This window comes from Protopterus annectens, chromosome 5.part0 (assembly GCF_019279795.1).
Source record: "Protopterus annectens isolate FY-2018-M chromosome 5.part0, PAN1.0, whole genome shotgun sequence".
Taxonomy (NCBI): domain Eukaryota; kingdom Metazoa; phylum Chordata; order Ceratodontiformes; family Protopteridae; genus Protopterus; species Protopterus annectens.
Genome location: NC_056735.1, coordinates 1,163,142,568 through 1,163,160,097, shown reverse-complemented (window position 1 = coordinate 1,163,160,097; position 17,530 = coordinate 1,163,142,568). Strand labels below are relative to the sequence as shown.

The window sequence follows — 17,530 nt, the reverse complement described above, 5'->3', positions numbered from 1 at the left end:
ATTCTCAGAGCTGACCAAGGCAATGCATTAGTTTTAATGAATAGGTGTATGTATAATTATAAAATATTAGAATTGTTGGTTGATGTACAGTTTTACAGAAATGTTTCATTTTTAGAGATGAGGCTTATTTTTGATTGATTCATTAATAGAATAATGTTTTTAAGTGGGATAATTACTGACACTTTGAGAAAATATTTTAAGGTATGCAGCCCTAATTTATGGTGTTATTTTTTTTTTTTTGGTCTCACTAAAGTTCACAAAGATCTGAATAATCCCCCTCTTAGGCCAATAGTAACCAGTGCCGGGAGTAAAACAGAAGCTGTGGCCATCTTTGTTGATAAACATCTTCAAAGGGTAGTGGAAAAGAAGTATTAAATGAAATAGACTGTTAACAGGAAACTTCCAAAAACTCTCAGGCCTTTACTTTAACAAATCAAAATCAAAGTTTTTGTTATTAAATAAAAAAATAGGAGGTACAGGTATCTGTAAACCATATTATTGGTTAGTAAGTTCCAGCTTTAGACTATTTGGGGAGAGTACTGTGTAAGAATATGGTAGAGATAGTAAACGCCAATTACACAAACATCATAGAATTAATCAAAACTGGTGAATAGATGGAATAATAACATTTGAAGACAGATTACAATTTATTAAAAATGGTCTTACTACCTAAAATATTGTATATAGCACAGGCTCTTATATTACTACCAGAAAAAATATTCCTTAAAGAAATTACGTCAGTTTTCTTAAAATTTTTATGGTACCCCCCCAAAAAGTGGCATTTTGCCATCATATTAGACAGTGGGAACAATGGGGGGGGCTAACATTTCCATATCTTGAAACATACATAAGGGCTTCCATACTCAAAACAGTGATAGAATGGGTAAATCCTTGATACTGTTCTAATTCGAAACAGTTACATTCTATCATACTAAAGAATGAGAATGATTTATCAAAAAATCTTAGTCACAGATAAAGATAATAGAATATGGTACTATTTGAGTATAAACTTACAATACAACATAAAACCAACCAAATTAAATCTAATCATATGTTTGACATTTTTAGGAAATTTATTAATATGAATATGGGCATAAAAATTTGGTTTGCATTACCAACTCCGTTTAGTATTACAAGGAATTTCCCTGACAAAGTACATTAAAGAGATTTTTATTTCATGGGGAAATGGGAACTTAATATGTTGGTTTCATTGCATAAAAAATCTACAGATCTTGGAAACACAACATTTAATGTCAGCCTATGGATTAACTTCAAATGATTGGTTAATACTGCAGAGTGTTTTAACATACTGTAAGGATGTATGTAGAATAGTAAACAATTCATCCTTTAAAAGTACCCCAAGATTCATAATTTGACTGTTTGAAACAATTTATAATAATACTAATACAAAAAATGAGTTGCCATACTTGTGTATTAATTGCTTATAAAACAGCTCCTAAAGTATCTTATTGGCAATATTTAACTAAATGTATACAGACTCCTTTATCACAAGAAGATAAGACAAATATCTTGCTGTCAGTTAAACTAACATCCCATTCACAATATTGGAGAATATTTTAATGGAAATATCTACATAGATCCTTTTCAACACCTGAGAAAATTTCAAAGGTAAACTCTTCCAGTAATAATTTATGCTGGAGATACCAGTCGTTAGTAAAGTTTCCTACAAGCAATATATACAGATAAATTTGGTTTGACTAAATCTTTAATCTTATTAAATGTAATTAATGATCCTCGCTTGAAAAAGAGGGACTTGCATTTAATATGGACCTTAATATGGACATACTAGCAGTAGCTAGAAAATATATAACCAGAAGATGGAAATCCAGCACAGCTCCTACCATGGAGGAATTTCTATGTTTGCTGAAGAAGTCTGTATTAATGGAGATCAAAACTAAAGAATTAAGAATCTATCCCAAGCCATTAGTTAATAACCCATGGAGAAAAGTTTTGACATTGACACCATGCAATTGGAATCGGACTCTTTCTGATTTAAATACAATATATCAAGATCATTGTCTTTACATAGACCTGTTATCTTAATCTATTTGTCACAATAATTGTAAATATTGTATGTAGTTAAGTATTTTATTTAAAGTACACAATCATTATCATGTTATATCTTCAAAATAAAAAAAATATTTGAGTAAAAAAGGTAGTGGAAAAGAATGACTACTATATAAAAGATACTTTTGACTTTATAAGTAAAATAAAGGAGGTTAAAGTTTTGCAATCTGATGTATTAATAACCTTGGACATCAGAGCTCTGTATACTGTTATACCCAATGATGAGGGGTTAGAAACAGTGCGTTTTGAATTAATTCTAGAATATTTTCTAAAGAGATGGTTACGTTACTAATAGAAATTTTAGAGGTAATATTTATAATTTCTTTAAATATAATGTGGGGAAACAGTGAATATTTTGAAAAGTATCTGTGCTGAGAACAACCCGCGGTGGTGGTGCTGCGGTAGCATTGTCGCCTCACAGTAAGACGCAGTCTGGTTCAATTCCCAGCTAGAGCGTCTTCTGCGTGGAGAGATGCGTGAATGGGCGTACCTTCATTGAAGGTTGTGTGTCAGGGCTGGTAACTCGGCACGTAAAAATCAACTACCAATCATTAGCGGACCGGAGTTCCGCTGTGGTGACCCCTAACCGGGAAAAGCCGAAAGACACAACAACATCTATGCTGAGAACATAGTAGTATTCAAAAAGTTTATTGACTATGTGTTTTTAATCTGGAGAGGGGGAGAAAATAAGTTTTTAGTTTGTGAACTATTTAGATACTGTTAGTTCTTTTTTAAAATTCACCACTAATCATCAGTTAGAAAATATTAATTTTCTAGATGTCACTGTTTATAAAGAACATGATTCCTTAAGAAAATATTAATTTTCTAGATGTCACTATTTATAAAGAACATGATTCCTTATATACCAAAATTTATAAGAAATCTATTTAGAATAATTCATATTTGTACTACACCAGTATGCACTCCAAAAAGATAGGCCAGTACTCTTACAAAGAATGATAATGATTTTGTTTATGAAAGCTAGAATATTATTCAGGCCTTTGCTAGTAGAGGTTATCCTGGGAAAGTATTAACAGAGACTGAGTGAAGTCTCAGAAATAAGGAATACAAAAACCTAGAGCTAAAGCTGCTAGCAAAGATTTTAGAACTTCTGTGTTAGTAATAGTGTAAATGTCTTGGCAATAAAAATAATTATTTCAAACAATTTGAAAATATTCATTCATGATCCTGATTTGAAAGAAGTATTGGGAGACTGTGCCCCTTTTTGTACAAAAGAGAGGGAAGAGTTTTAAAAACTTCTTTCAGGCTAAGTTAAAAGCCTCTAGTAATGTTATTGTAAACATAACAAGGATGTACAAATGTTTTAGTTGTAATTTGTGATTACCTTTTTTTTTGGGAGTGCAAGAGATTTTAGTTAATAATAGCATTATCTTAAAAGGTTGCTACACGTGTACATCTAGATTTGTGGTTTACTTAGTGAAATGCATGTCATGCCCTGCTTTTTATGTAGGGCATACTTCTAGAGAGTTATTCAGATGTATATATGAACATAAACATGCAGTGAGTATTGGTGATGAAAAAAATGCATTGGCTAAACATTATAAGAGAGGGAAATGTAGAGTGAATTTTAAATTTCTTGTATTAGATAAGATACAGGGATATGAGTTATGCAGTGCCGAAGATGAGCTAGGGTGGAGAGAATATTCTTGGCAGGTAAAATTAAATGCGTTCCATCCACCAGGACTTAATAATAGGAAGACTTTGTTGCTTTTTATTTTATTTTTTTAAAAGAAGTTAAAGCATTAGTATTTTTATAAGTGTGCTTTAAGTTGTATCGTGATTTTTTTTTTAAATTTTTTATGCCAAGTGATTTTTTTTGTCATGTGACTGTTTCAGTGTTTTAAAAGCTGGGTCAAAGAAATGTATGTCAGTTTGAAAAAGTCTTATGTAGACGAACGTGCTTACTGGTTTCTTGATTAAAGTGGTTTGGTTTGCTCGTTTCTATGCCTTTTATTTTATTTGTTGTAATGTTCAAAAAGGTTAGTAACTGTTTGTCCTGTGGGAAACAAATACTGCATAAAGATTTTCACTTCTTTTGCTTGGGGCCTCAGCACAACATCTCTAACTGCTCTGATTATGCTAGGATTTATGCAAAACCCCTTAAACACAGGGTCAATGTACTCGCATCTCATATGGAGTTTTTGTCATCTTCAGTAGTGTCTCATCCTCCAACCTCTGCAGGTCTCGCTCCGACTACTTGGTGTTATCTTGAAAAAGTGAAAAGATAAAAACCTTAGGGATTCATGGCTTCATTAAATCCAGAGAACCATCAAAACCTTCTTTTGATGCTTTTCTGACTAAAACAGCAAGGGAAGTAGACTTCCAAGACGAGGAAGACTTCTCATCCTCTGAAGATGAGAGAGAGCTCTCTTACTGGGGTCATTTACACCCCTAAGCCTAATCTGACTTTGAACCTGGGTGATGCTTTCTCCTCAGCTTCCCCACTTGAAGGTCTTTCCTTTGGAGACACATTGCACAAAATTAATGAAGTTTTTAACTGGGAAAGTAAGCAATTCTTCCAGGTGCATACACATTATAGGGAACTGTTCAGTTTACCTTGTCCTAGATTGTTGGCTATTCCTTCAGTACACATTGTACTAGATGATGTTTTTGAGGACATAGCCCTATGCCTTGACTACTTACCACCTGCAGCTAGGAAATCAGACTGATTTTACAGAGTTCTTGACTCGTAAGGTATCTCTACAAAAATCCCAAAGCTGATCTCTCTGTGCTCTCCACTGAATCCACTGACTGGGTTCCCAGAGGACCACCCAGGCATCCCTTACCAAATGACAGGGAGTGCAGACTACTGGACAGGTTTGGCAAAAAAACTTGTACCTCTGCAACCCTAGCCATGAGAGCTTTAAATTGCTAATTCCATACAATACAGTACTTGGAATCACTTCAAGATAAAATGATAGCAAAACTTCATTCCATGTCAGATAGAACCTTGTACATGGAGGTGCAGGACATAGTCAGAAGCTTTGCAGGTAGCCAGACACTTCTTGAAATATGGATACAATGCCTTAGATGCTTGTGCAGAGCAGCTGCCACAGGTTGTTATCCTCGAGACATGCATAGCTCAGAACTCAGCCACTGTCAGGCAAAGTGAAAGCAGTTATTGGATAACCCCACTAGATGAAGGGTTCCTTTTCAAACTCCAGCTGACACGTCTTCGGGAAACTAAACAAAAAAGGCAAACAAATTAAAACTGTCAACGAATTCTACTTGTCTTCAAACCTCAGTTACAGTAGAAACTACTCCTCTAAACCTTGACCCTTTCCACATAGACAAGACAAGGGGAGGCCTCCCTGTGGGGGAAAAATGAAGACAAGCCAAGAAATAGCAAATCTGGGCAGACAGTAACACAGAACAGCCATAAAAATTGGGTGCTGCCAAAAAAACAAACTGTACACAGAGAACAGCTGTGACTCTGTGACTGTTTGCTATCCTACCTCCCCCACCAGGGAAGGCTTTCCCACTTAAGCTTGAATGTTTTCACAGTAGACCCTGTGTTTGACCATGATCGGTATCATAGCAGCCTGTCCCACTGTTTCCAGTAATCCCTGATTAAGCAGTGAGATGGTATGGAGAACTAAGTACACTGACCAGAATTTCAGCAAAACAGGCATAAACATTTTAACTGCTGTGGAAGCAGAGGAGAAATAATCTTAATAGGTACAACAGGCCCAGGCTGTTTAGTCACTGTCACATGTCTTTATGCAGCATCAGATGCAGACTCCTGTATATGTTGTGTGTGTGATTTTTTTTTTTTCTTTTTTTAAGTTTGAGTTACTACTTCTATTTCTTCTTTACTTTAACCATTTTTTTTTCTTTTGTCAAATGTTTAGTTTTTTTTTCCATGTGATGTGAATGGTCCCTCTACTTCACCAAACCATTTCATTTGTCATCCCCTTGATTTCCAGGTCTTGGCCTTGGCAGTGCCAAACAATGTTCTTTTTTCCTAGTGTTAGGGGTTTAACAGAAATAATCAGTGGTGGCCCAGACCTGTGAGTGTGGCCCTCTGCCTCAGTGAGTGCCGGGGAAGAAAATGAGAGACTAGTGAAACAAACTTGCTAATTCCCTAGTCTCCTAATAATCATGGTTAGGAATAGGGGTTGTGTCCATAGAAAATCTTAAACACTATGCCTTGCATAAATCGTTAGTATAAAATGGTGGATTTGAAGGGTTTCCTGGTCTCCTAGTAAGCTTGGTTAGGAGGAGAGGTGGAGCCCATGTGTTAATCCTTAATATTCATGGGATCATTGGAGGTTACTAGGCTAATGGCCATGCGGCCCTTACAAGCCTACACAAGAGTTTATCCGCAGAAAAGAAACCTTGAGGGTTTGGAATGTGTATATGCTGTACTGTTGATGGTTGTGCTGTTGTTTGCATGTGTGTCATATTTGTCTGTTTCATCTCACAATAATTGTGTTCCGTGGCTGTTATTTAGATGCTCTCCAGTGTGCTGTCTTGTTGATTAGACTTTTAATATTAACCAACAGGGCTGGGCTGCAGTCCATGGATTGAGTTGAACAGTTTGGCAGCTTCACTCTGTTTTCTTGCTGTTTCACCCACAGCTCAAATGGAGTAAACCTGTCCTTAAATATTTTCAAACTACGGGCCAGAACTGGGTTGACTAGAGATTGTGAGAGTCTCCTGTCCAAGTTCTTGTGGCCAAATGTTCAGCTGTAATGGGTCCATTTAAACCAGTGATCTGTTCAGTCCAGTTTTCTTAACTGTATAGTATGCTGTGTAATATGACAGTGTTTCTCTTCAGGTTGTGTTTTCTTGTTCATAATGTTTTCCGAAACTTGGAATGGTTTCCTTAATATTCCCCATAAATTGTGCAGTACTGTTCAGCAACACTATAACTTGCGTATTCTAAATAATAAAGTTCTAAGGCTTTACTGTATTGATTTGTTGGGCAGTACATGTATGGTATGAAGTCTAATTATAGCAAAGAAAAATGATCAGCCATTTGTTTCAGCCATCCACATTGAGCAGTAATTTGTCACTCTGTGTATATTTTGTAGAACCATCCACTCTCCATTGTACAGTTATCTTTCAACTTGCACTGGAAACCATAAAAAATATAATTTGACGAGGAACTTGACTGTATTTGGTTCAGGCTAGCAAACTTTTTTGTTTTCTCTTTAGGCTGCCCTGGAAAATAAATTAAAAGCCTTTAATATTGGGAAGATGGCAGCAGCAAAAAGGACTCTCAGTAAGAAGGAGCAAGAAGAACTGAAGAAGAAGGTAGTGAACATACAGGCATGGTTGTGAGTGCCACCTTGCCTTGCATATAATAATGGATGTTGTCAACATGTAGCCCATTGACAGTGATTTTCAAAGTTATTGTATTACTACTATTGTAAGGATTCTGATTTTTCTTCCATGTAATGTTTTATTTATTTATTTTATTTGTTTATTGACATCTAATTACTGTGAAAGTCCAACTAGGTAGAAGCCCATTTTCAGTGCGGGCCTGGTGAGAAAAGCTCCAAGTTATTACAAAACAGTTTAAGAACAACAATTTTACAATCTTCAAAAATAAAAAAAAGTCATTCTTTTCTATTTTTAACTTGTTTTGGTAATAGCTGTCCTCTAGAGTAGCAGTTTATCCCAAAGGAGTTGTCAGCAGAAGTCTTCGGTGTTGATAACTGGGCTTCCTACTTGTAACTCTGAAAGGCATAGCCAACCTGCAGTCTCTAAGCCATTCTTTCTTGTACTTTGTATTTCTGATGACTGCTCACTTTGTTTGATTTGTTTAATAAAGTCAGTGCAGTATTTTCCTGAACAGTGGATGAGTACTAATATATAATTTATATATGTATGGATGTGTGATTTTTTTTTTCTTAAAACACTGTATTGTAGCAATTATGGGGTGCATCTGTTAATGTGAACAAGTCTCTGTAGTTAAGCTGAAGTTGGGACTTGAGAGATTTTATTTTTTTGATTATTTTCTAGTAATGTTTGCAGTACATCATTTTAATCAGAGTCTTTATCGTTTTGTCCTAACAGAGTTGTTAAATCATTTTGCCTTGCATTTAAAAGTAGGATAGGTTTCTTGTTTGTATGTGAGACCTGATAAAATGAGCTGTGATTGTGTACTGGAGTTGGCGCATTGATGTAGAGGGTTAGCTTTGCTACTTCACACCGATAGGTTTTCTAATGGGGTCTCTGCTGAGGTGCTTTCACTGCAGGGTCTGCATGTTTTTTCTGTGTTTCATTGGAGGGGAGGTGTCACTGGGATGGATAACCCAGTTTCCTCCTGTACCCAGCAACGTGCCATAGATAAACTCACAATAGTTCTACTTGCCTACAAGTGTCTGCTCTCTGTATGTGTGTGTGTGTGTGTCCATCCGTCTGTTGTCTTACAGACTGGCTTCCTGTTCAGGAGTGTTTGTTGTACCTTGAAACCCTATAAGTGTCCAATTAGGATCCATCTCCTCTGTCTACAAAAGTAGTTGGATGAAGCCATTATCAGAATAAATGTAAAGTTGTTGAAATGCTGCTGTTGGTGTACAAACTGTTTTTTCAACACGGGTCACTCTGTCTGAACTTGGAGATGATTCTGGTTGAAATTTGAGTTAGTAGTGTGAGTAAAACTTCAGGGTTGAATTTCTGTCTGTTAACAGTGGTGTCTTTTTTTTTTTTTTTTTTTATATAACATGTTCAAAACTGTTCCTCGTTGAATTCCCGTTTCGGGTTGCATTAGAGAATTGAGCTGTTCATAGGTTGGTCCTAGGCTTATACAAGCCTAGCCATAACAATTCCCTGGCTATTTCTTCCCACACTTTTTACTTCCCTGGACCCCTGTCTAGCAGGGCGACTGACGTGATCCCCGGGGTGAATTTCCTTTCTCCCATCCAATCGTCAAGGTTCCTTTTGAAGAGGACCAAAGAGGCACTCTGCTTGACATGTATGGGCAATCTATTCCAGAGTCTGGGGAGTCTCTGGGTCAGGAACCTATCCCTCCAGCATGTTTTGTTTATTGTGATGACAAGGTTTAGATCCCTGGAGCGTGTGGCTCTGAGGGATTGGGATTTTTTTTAAGTGTAGCATGTCCAACAGCTCTGGGTTTGACATGGCCGTGTATGTTAAGCAAAGATCGCCTCTGAGTAGACTATATGCGACAGAGTATAGCTGGAGTTTTTAAGGCGGTCAGCATAGGGCATCTGCTTTAGGCCTGTGATTCTTTTAGTGAGGTATTTTTGTGGCCTTTCCAGTTGTTGCAGATGTCTTGAGAGGTACATACCAAACTGGGCATTGTATTCTATAATGGGTCTAATGAGGGATGAGTACAGTGGGACAATGACCTCCTTTTTTCTGGATGAAAAGCCCTTAGTGATGAGGTGTGCCACATAGAAGGATTTCCTGACTGCTGTGGCGATGTGATTATCGAAGGTGAGACCACTGTCCACCTGTGTCCCTAAGTCTCTTATCAAACTTTTGGTGTTTAGTGCACTGCCACCTATATGGTAATTCACGGATACATGTTTTTCCCAAAGGGGATAACTATACATTTCTTGGCATTGAGCTTGAGCCCATGGCTCTGGCACCAAGCATCTGTTTCTGTAAGGCCCTTTTGTAGAGCATCCACATAATTTGGGGATTCAATAATGGCTCCCAGTTTGCAGTCATCTGCAAACTTTGTTATCCAGAGACCTTTAGTGCTGGCCTGTACTTCAGAGAAGTAGATGCCAAACGAGCGGTCCCAGGACTGAACCCTGAGGTACTCCACTTGTCACTTGTCTGGAGCTGGATTTGGAGTCGGCTACTTTTACAGTGTGGGTTCTATCAGTAAGCCAGTTAGCAACCCATTGGGTGACGTAGGGATTAATGCCCAGCTTAGTAAGTTTATCTACGATTCCAGAGTGGGGGATGGTGTCAAAGGCCTTGGCAAGATCTAGATAGGCTGTGTGGACCACCTTACCCTTGTCCATGGCTCTGGAGACTGATTCGAAGAAGTCAATCAAGTTCAGGAGTCAAGATCGGCCCTTCACGAACCCAAACTGGGTGGGGTCCAGTGTTTGAAGGTTGCCAATGTCTTTGTTTATAAGTTCCATGATAATACGCTCCATGGCCTTGCAGATAAGGCTTGTCAGACTGATGGGACGGTAGTTTCCGGGATCCAAGGTGGATCCCCCCTTGTGGAGTGGGATAACTGTAGCTGTGCGCCACTCAGTGGGCACGAAACCTGAGGTGAGTCTATGATTAAACATGACACTTAGGTGAGGCGCCAGTTCATTTTGTAGTTCATGTAGTACACAGCCCGGGATGTCATCTGGTCCCATGGATGCTGTATTCTTAGCTTTGGAGAGTGCATTTTTTACCTGTGTGGCCGTTATTACCGGACTTTGGCAATCTTCTGGTATTGAGATGGGCCATTTAGGGGGTGAGAGGGGGGGTGAAGTTGGCACTGAATCGATCTGCCAGGATATTGGCAATATCCTTGGGATCAGTATATTTAATGCCATTCTGTTTTAGCTCAGAGCAGATCCTTGACATAGTTATAGAATGCCTTGTTGTTGTCTTTGGAATCTTTGGCTATTTTATTTTTGTAACTAGCTTTGGAGGATTTTATGAGGGATCTCAGTTTCTTACTGAGGCTGGTAAGGAAGTTTTTTGCATCCTGGGATTTTCCTCTTTTCTGCAACGTTTACTTCCTTTTGTTGTAAAGTTTGTTTATGGCAGGGGACCACCAGATTGGCTTATTTTTTTTGGATGAGAGCATCTTGGTTCTATTTGGGATGGCATGATTTATGCATGAGTGGATGTGCTCGTACAGTGCCTTAGTGTAGGATTCAGCAGTTGAACTTTCAGCTCCCGTCTGCATGGGTGTCATGAAGTTTGTCACTTCTGACTTGCGTAGCATGAAGTTGGCTTTGGAGAAGTTTTTTATGGAGGTTTCCTTACTGGGGGGTGGGGGTGGGATGTGGATGTTAAGGGTGATTAGCTTATGGTCAGACGTGACTAACGAGGGGGTGACCATAGGTGTGGAGCATCGATTTCCCATGTTGATAATGACCAGGTCTAGGATATTGGAGCCCCTGGTGGGACTATGGATTAGTTGATCCAGGGCGTTGGAATTTTTGAATTCCAAGAACCGTTGGGCAAAGATGTTGGTACATGAGTAGCTTTCCCAGTTAATGGCAGGGTAGTTAAAATCACCCAGTATTAGGGTGTTTGGTTCTATCTTATGATGGTTCCATTTGAGTTACCTGAAATAAAGCTGAATTATAAGAAATAAAGTTAACTGCAGAACACTGCTCCTTGGTAGCTTTATCATTTTCCAGTGACTCTTTCAAATCTGACCCAAACCCTTACCAAAATATGAGAATGAAAATTTACCATGTGGGAACCTTCTGAATTGCATTTGAAGAGGATACTACAGCTCAATTGTATATGCTTTTTCAGAACCAAACTCTAGTGTATATGCTTGAGCTTTAATGCTTTTATGAATCTTATTTTTGAACACTTTGGAATTTGCTTTAGAGAGAAGATAATCTTCAAATATTGGCAGGACTAGCAATCCCCCTATTGCTTGAGACTATAGAAGCTTGGAGGAAAACTTTTATTTTGGCTTCACCAAATGCTGATGTTTTTTGTGTTTCACTGTTGCAGTCATCACACTTGGGTTATCTGCCTGCAGGTAGCCCTCAGTCGGCCCGAATACCAGAGTCTTGGGATTTCTGCATTGGAATCTGTCGCCTCTTCCATGACGTCAGGTCATCAGGGGTCTAAAACATGCAGCCGATGCCATTACATCAGCTTTTCTTGCCACGCGGGAGCCCTAAGCAGAAGCAGTTCAGAAGTGCCGGTCAGCCGCTACCTGAAATTTTCATTTTTTGAGTTTCAAGCCTGAAGTCTTCTAAAGATAGTACCCCGTTGGGGATCCTTTTTTCTTGCTCTAACCGATGTTAAGAAAAGTTAACAATTGTCTTGCCTGTGGAAAGCAATTACCTCACAGATATTTTCATTCTTACTGCGTCACCTGATGCCCAGACCACAGCATTCCTCACTGTCGGTTTTGCACCTTGCTCAATGCCAGAACTATTCGTCGTCGGGCTATCTTTGGCACTAAATTCTTTTTCTTTTGTTCTCCGTATTCTGAAATGGCTTCGATGAGCCGTCCGACTACTGATCATCTGAAAAAACGTAAGGATAAAGACAGACCGCATAGGTCCAAAACTGCCAACAACGCTTCTGTTAAGCTAGTCGCCAGTCCGCTAGTACTCAGTGAGGCACTTTCATAGCCCCTGATATCTACTTCTACAGATTCACAAGCCTCTACTGAGACCCATTCGGAGTCCAGTATGCCGCGAGATGCTTCTTCGACTATGGAACTTGTGGATGTCTCTACTTTGGATGGGTCCAGAGCTGCTGTGCAGGCACCGGTTTCTGAAGGTGTATTCAGACCTACCAATGTTCATATTAAACCGACTACTTCGTTTCTTACTAAAACTACTGAATTTCTCAGGCCCAGGGTTCGCACTATGCCTAGGAAACCGATGACCAAAGCGCATTCTCAAGCTCCCATGCCACAGAAACAAATGCTTAGAATGGCTGAAGACGTCATTACTTTAATTAGGGGAAGCCAGCCTTCCCCCTCTAAAAGACAAAGAACTGATTTTCCTTCTGATTCCACAGACAATGAGTCAGATGACTCTGACCCCTCTGATTACCAGGACTTACCCTTATCTACCTATGAGGATTCGGATGCAGAGGATTCCATTCCCTCTGCCTCCTCCCAGAGGACTTTTATTTCGGTGAAACCTTGCATACCCTAAGAGAGCATTTCCGCTGGGAATGCCAGGACTACCCACAGTCCAAAAAGAGACTCAGGGAATTCTTAGACTTGCCTTACCACAGGCCTCTAGCTATACCACCTGTCCTGGATATTGTAGATGATATCTTCATGGAATCCAGTCTTACCCCTGATACTTTACCACCAGCTCCAAGAAAGCCTGATAAGTACTATAGAGTACATGACTCTCACAAATTTATCTTTAAAAATCCCACTGCGGATCCATTGACCATTTCCCAGGGACCTAAAGGTATTAAGGCTACTATAGCCCAAAACCCCTACCCCTTCGGACAGGGATTCTAGGGCTTTAGACAGATTGGGTAAGAAGGTATATACCTCTGCAACTCTTGCCATCAGGGCTTTAAATTGCCAGTTTCACATGTTGAAGTACCAGCAGCATATTATGGAACTAATTAAACAAAAAGTGTTGTTGATTCCTGAGTGTGCAGAAAACAAAGATTTGCAAGAGTTAATGCATTCTGCAAACTAAGTTGGTAAACATACTTTTGCAGTGTGGTCTTGATGCCTTAGAAGCATCTTGCAGGGCTGCTGTCATTGGGTCTGTTCTGAGAAAGCATGCTTGGCTGATGGAACAAATCTTGCCAGACCATGTCAAAGCAAAATTAATAGATGCTCCATTAAACCAAGAATGTTTGGCACAAAAGCAGAAGTTGTTCTTAAAAAGATGGAGGAAAAAGCTAAATCTATGCAAACTGTTAAAGATTTCTTACAGGTACAGCCATCTAGATTCAGTAGGCATTGGCCTTCAAAGAACTGGTCCTTTCCAGTCCCTCCCAGACCTTCTCAGTCCAAACCCAGGGGCAACAGACCACAAAGACTACAGTCTCAGGGTATGCACAGATCTAAACAATGGAGTGCTCCCACCTCAAAATCAGGGAGTGGTAAGCCACCCCCTTATGGAAAAAGTTCACAATGACTTGTCCTTCATCCTTCCCAGCCATGCCCAAGTACTTGCACCCCTAGGAGGAAAACTCGCCCTCCATACAAAAAACTGGGAGTATATTACCCAGGACCAATGGGTCTTAAACATTGTATCCCAGGGATACAGATTCTACTTCCACTCACTGCCAACCCCAAGCGGATTGCCAGACCTTCCTCCAAACCAGTGGGCAGAGGCCCAAAAGCAAGTAGTTTCTCTTCTTAGTATCGGGGCTATTCAGTCTGTTCCCTCAGAGCAAAGGGGACAGGGTTTCTACTCCTGACTGTTTCTGGTGCCCGGAAAAGAGAACTCCTAGCGCCCTGTCCTGGATCTGTCAATTCTCAACACCTTCCTGGTGATACCAAAATTCAAAATGCTTACACTCCAGCAGCTGCTTCCTGTGCTAGCCAAGGACTCCTGGCTGGTCACCCTAGACTTGAAGGAAGCTTATCTGCACATCCCCATAAGGGAATCTTGCAGGAGATATCTATGTTTCAGGGCAGGCTCTATGCACTATCAGTTCTCTGCACTTCCCTTTGGCTTATCTACTGTGCCCAGGGTATTCACAAAGTGCCTGGCTCCAGCCATTGCATACTGCCTGCAGAGAAGTATTCAAATCTACTCATACTTGGAGGATTGCCTGATTGAGGCGGACAGTCTGTAATTGCTACTTCAGCACCTGACATTTGTAAAGAGACTCCTAACTTCTCTGGGGTGTACCATCAACGAAAAGAAATCACAGCTGGTACCCAGCCAGAAGATTGTATTCCTGGGCGCAAGCTTGAACACAACTTCCCAAATGGCATTCCTCACTCCAGAAAAGCAGGTTTATTTGACAAATTACTTCAAACTACTGGCCACCCAAACCAGCTATCTGCAAGAAAAATACTGCAAGCCCTAGGGTTCATGGCTTCATGCATTTTCCTAATTCCATATGCAAGACTGCATATGAGGAAACTTCAATGGTACTTACTCTGGTATCAACATTCTCAGGACCTGGAAACCGTGATTCTGTCATTCCTTGCCTAAGGACAGAGTTCCTTTGGTGGGCAGAGGCTTGCGAACACAACAAGGAACTTCCTTTCACTCATCTCTCTGCTGCCCAAACCCTGACAACAGATGCATCAGACTATGTAGGGGGGGGGTCACATGGCAGGCAAATGCATTCAGGGCAAATGGACCCATGGGCAAATTAACCTGCATATCAATCAAAAAGGAAATGTTAGCTGTACAGAATGCTCTGGCAGTCTTCAAATACCTTATCCTTTCAGGACAACTCTTGATAAAGACAGACAACACCACATATGTTCATCGTGTTTCACTGTTGCAGTCATTACAGTTGGGTTATCCTGCTGGCAGGCTACCCACAGTCGGCCTGAATTCCAAAGTCTAGGTCCGGTGTCGGTTGCTGTCGCCTCCTCCCTGATGTCAGTGCGCCAGGGGTATAAAAGATGCAGCCGACTCCATTTTTTTCAATCTTTCTTGCCGTGTGGTGCCCGAAGCAAAAGCAGTTCGCAAGTGCCGGTCGGCCAACTCCTGAGATTTTCAAATTCGAATTTCAGATCCGAAGTCTTCATTAAAGCTAAGTACCCCGTTGGGAAAACTTTTTTCTTGCTCCAGACCGATGTCAGAAAAAGTTAATAATTGTATTTCTTGTGGGAAGCAAATACCTCATAAGGATTTTCATTCTTATTGTATTCCTTGCCTAGGCTCTGACCACAACTTTGCTAGTTGTCGGTTTTGTGCTAGATTTAACCAACGCACTGTTAAGCGTCGGTACAATTTTGCATTCCATTACTTTGGCAGAAGATTCAATTATATAATGCCGTCGGAACAGCCGACTACCAGAGTTTATAAAAAGTGCAAAGAAAAAGAAAAGGACAAGCATCCGAGATACAAAACCGATGACGAGGCTTCCGCTAAGTCTGTCGCCGGTTCTCATTGAGACGCTTTTGCAGCCCCTGACGTCCGCTACCTCAGAGCCACAGTCCGCTTCCAACTCCCATGTGGAGCCGACTAGGCCGCTGGAAACTCAAGGTATTGGACACTCAGAAACTATTCCCTCAGATGGGTCCGGAGCCGCTGAGCAGGCATCAGCTTCTGAGGGTGTTTTCAGGCCTACACAGTTATATGTGAAACCTACTTCAGCTTCAAAGGCAAAGACTAAAGCAGCTCTAAAGACAAAGAAACAATTACAGCATTCTACTGGACAGGCCACCATGCCTAAAAAACAGATGCTTAAAATGGCCGAAGACCTAATTACTTTGATCAGGGGTTCCCATCCCCCTCCTGATAAGAGGCCTAGGCAAGAGATAGAATACAAATCTTCAGACCAGGTTTCCATTTCCTCTGATTCCTCCTCTGAACAGGAATATTCTATTCGTCCTTATGAGGATGCTGATGCTGAAGAATCTATCCCTTCAGCCTCTCCTCCTGAGGATTATTCTTTTGGGGAGACACTGCAAACTATGAGGGAGCATTTCCGCCAAGATTACTCAGAATCCAAGAAAAGGCTCAGAGACTTCCTTTTATTGCCTCAGCACAGGCCCCTTGCTATCCCACCTGTTTTAGACATTGTAGATGATGTATTTTCAGAGTCCTGTCTGTCTCCAGACTCTTTACCACCAGCCCTTGTTAAGCCAGACAGATACTATAGGACTCCTGATTCACATACATTTCTTTATAAAAACCCTGCTGCTGACCCAGAAACCATCTCTCAGGGTCCCAAAGGAGTCAAGGCTTCAACTGCAAAAAACCCTGTCCCCTCTGATAGGGATTCTAGGGCCTTGGACAGATGTAGTAAAAAGATTTATACACCAGTCTTCCGTCTCTGCTTACATGTGGAGGATTGTTAGTGTCATGGTCACTGTCCAGACTGGCAGTATTGTCTGAGATCAGGGGTCCATCTCTGGGTATACAGTCCTGATCTGGATATTTATAGCACTTTGCCACTCCTCATCAAGGATGGCCACTCCACTTGATCTTAGTTTTCAGGACACCTCATGAGCAGTTGTCATCTATATCACAGCCTGTTAGTAGCACACCATTACTATTATAGTGGAATTAGTAGTAGGTGCAGATAAACATGTAGTGGGACCTTCGCCACATCACAGTAGAAATTTGTGATGAGTGCTCATCAGCTCAAAATTGCCATTTCTGCATCAAGCCATAGTCGTGGTGGCCCCCCATCTCTCAGAAGGGAATTGGCTATCACATAAACTCTCTGACCTGGAGACCCCTGTCTCTGCTTCTTATGATACGCACAGCCACTTATTGTGTATAAATGTGTCATGTCCTAGTCACCTTCGTATATGATTACTGACAACTTTCACCCTATCTCTCTCCTTCCTGAAGGGTAATTCTAGGAATGTCCGATGTACAGTGTGGCTTGACCATGCACTGACTGGCATTATCTGATGTCAACACAACATGCATCACATTTGATCTACATGATACTGCATTATCTCTGTGTTCTTGTCAGAGCCCATAAGTCTAGATGTGATGCCTCTGCTTTGCCTGTGCTACACCTCTTATGATCTGGCAGAGAATGGTTATGCAGGTGATGGTTGCTGCTCTTTAGTCATATATTGTATAATGGTGTTGACATGCCTTTCCTGTCAGCCTTCTGTATTCATGGCTCACACTATTATCTTGAGGCAGCCCAGCTA

General features: G+C 40.4%; 1 protein-coding gene across 3 annotated transcripts in view; it reads left to right on the top strand.

Moving 5' to 3' along the window:
• The window catches only part of LOC122801567 (U2 snRNP associated SURP domain containing), a 2,423,494-nt gene that overhangs the window by 501,426 nt on the left and 1,904,538 nt on the right, over positions 1-17,530 (top strand). For all 3 annotated transcript variants that reach the window (XM_044071008.1, XM_044071006.1, XM_044071007.1), the window contains one exon: positions 7,270-7,368. In XM_044071008.1, coding sequence (XP_043926943.1) covers positions 7,270-7,368 — 99 coding nt within the window. The remainder of the gene's footprint in view (positions 1-7,269; positions 7,369-17,530) is intronic.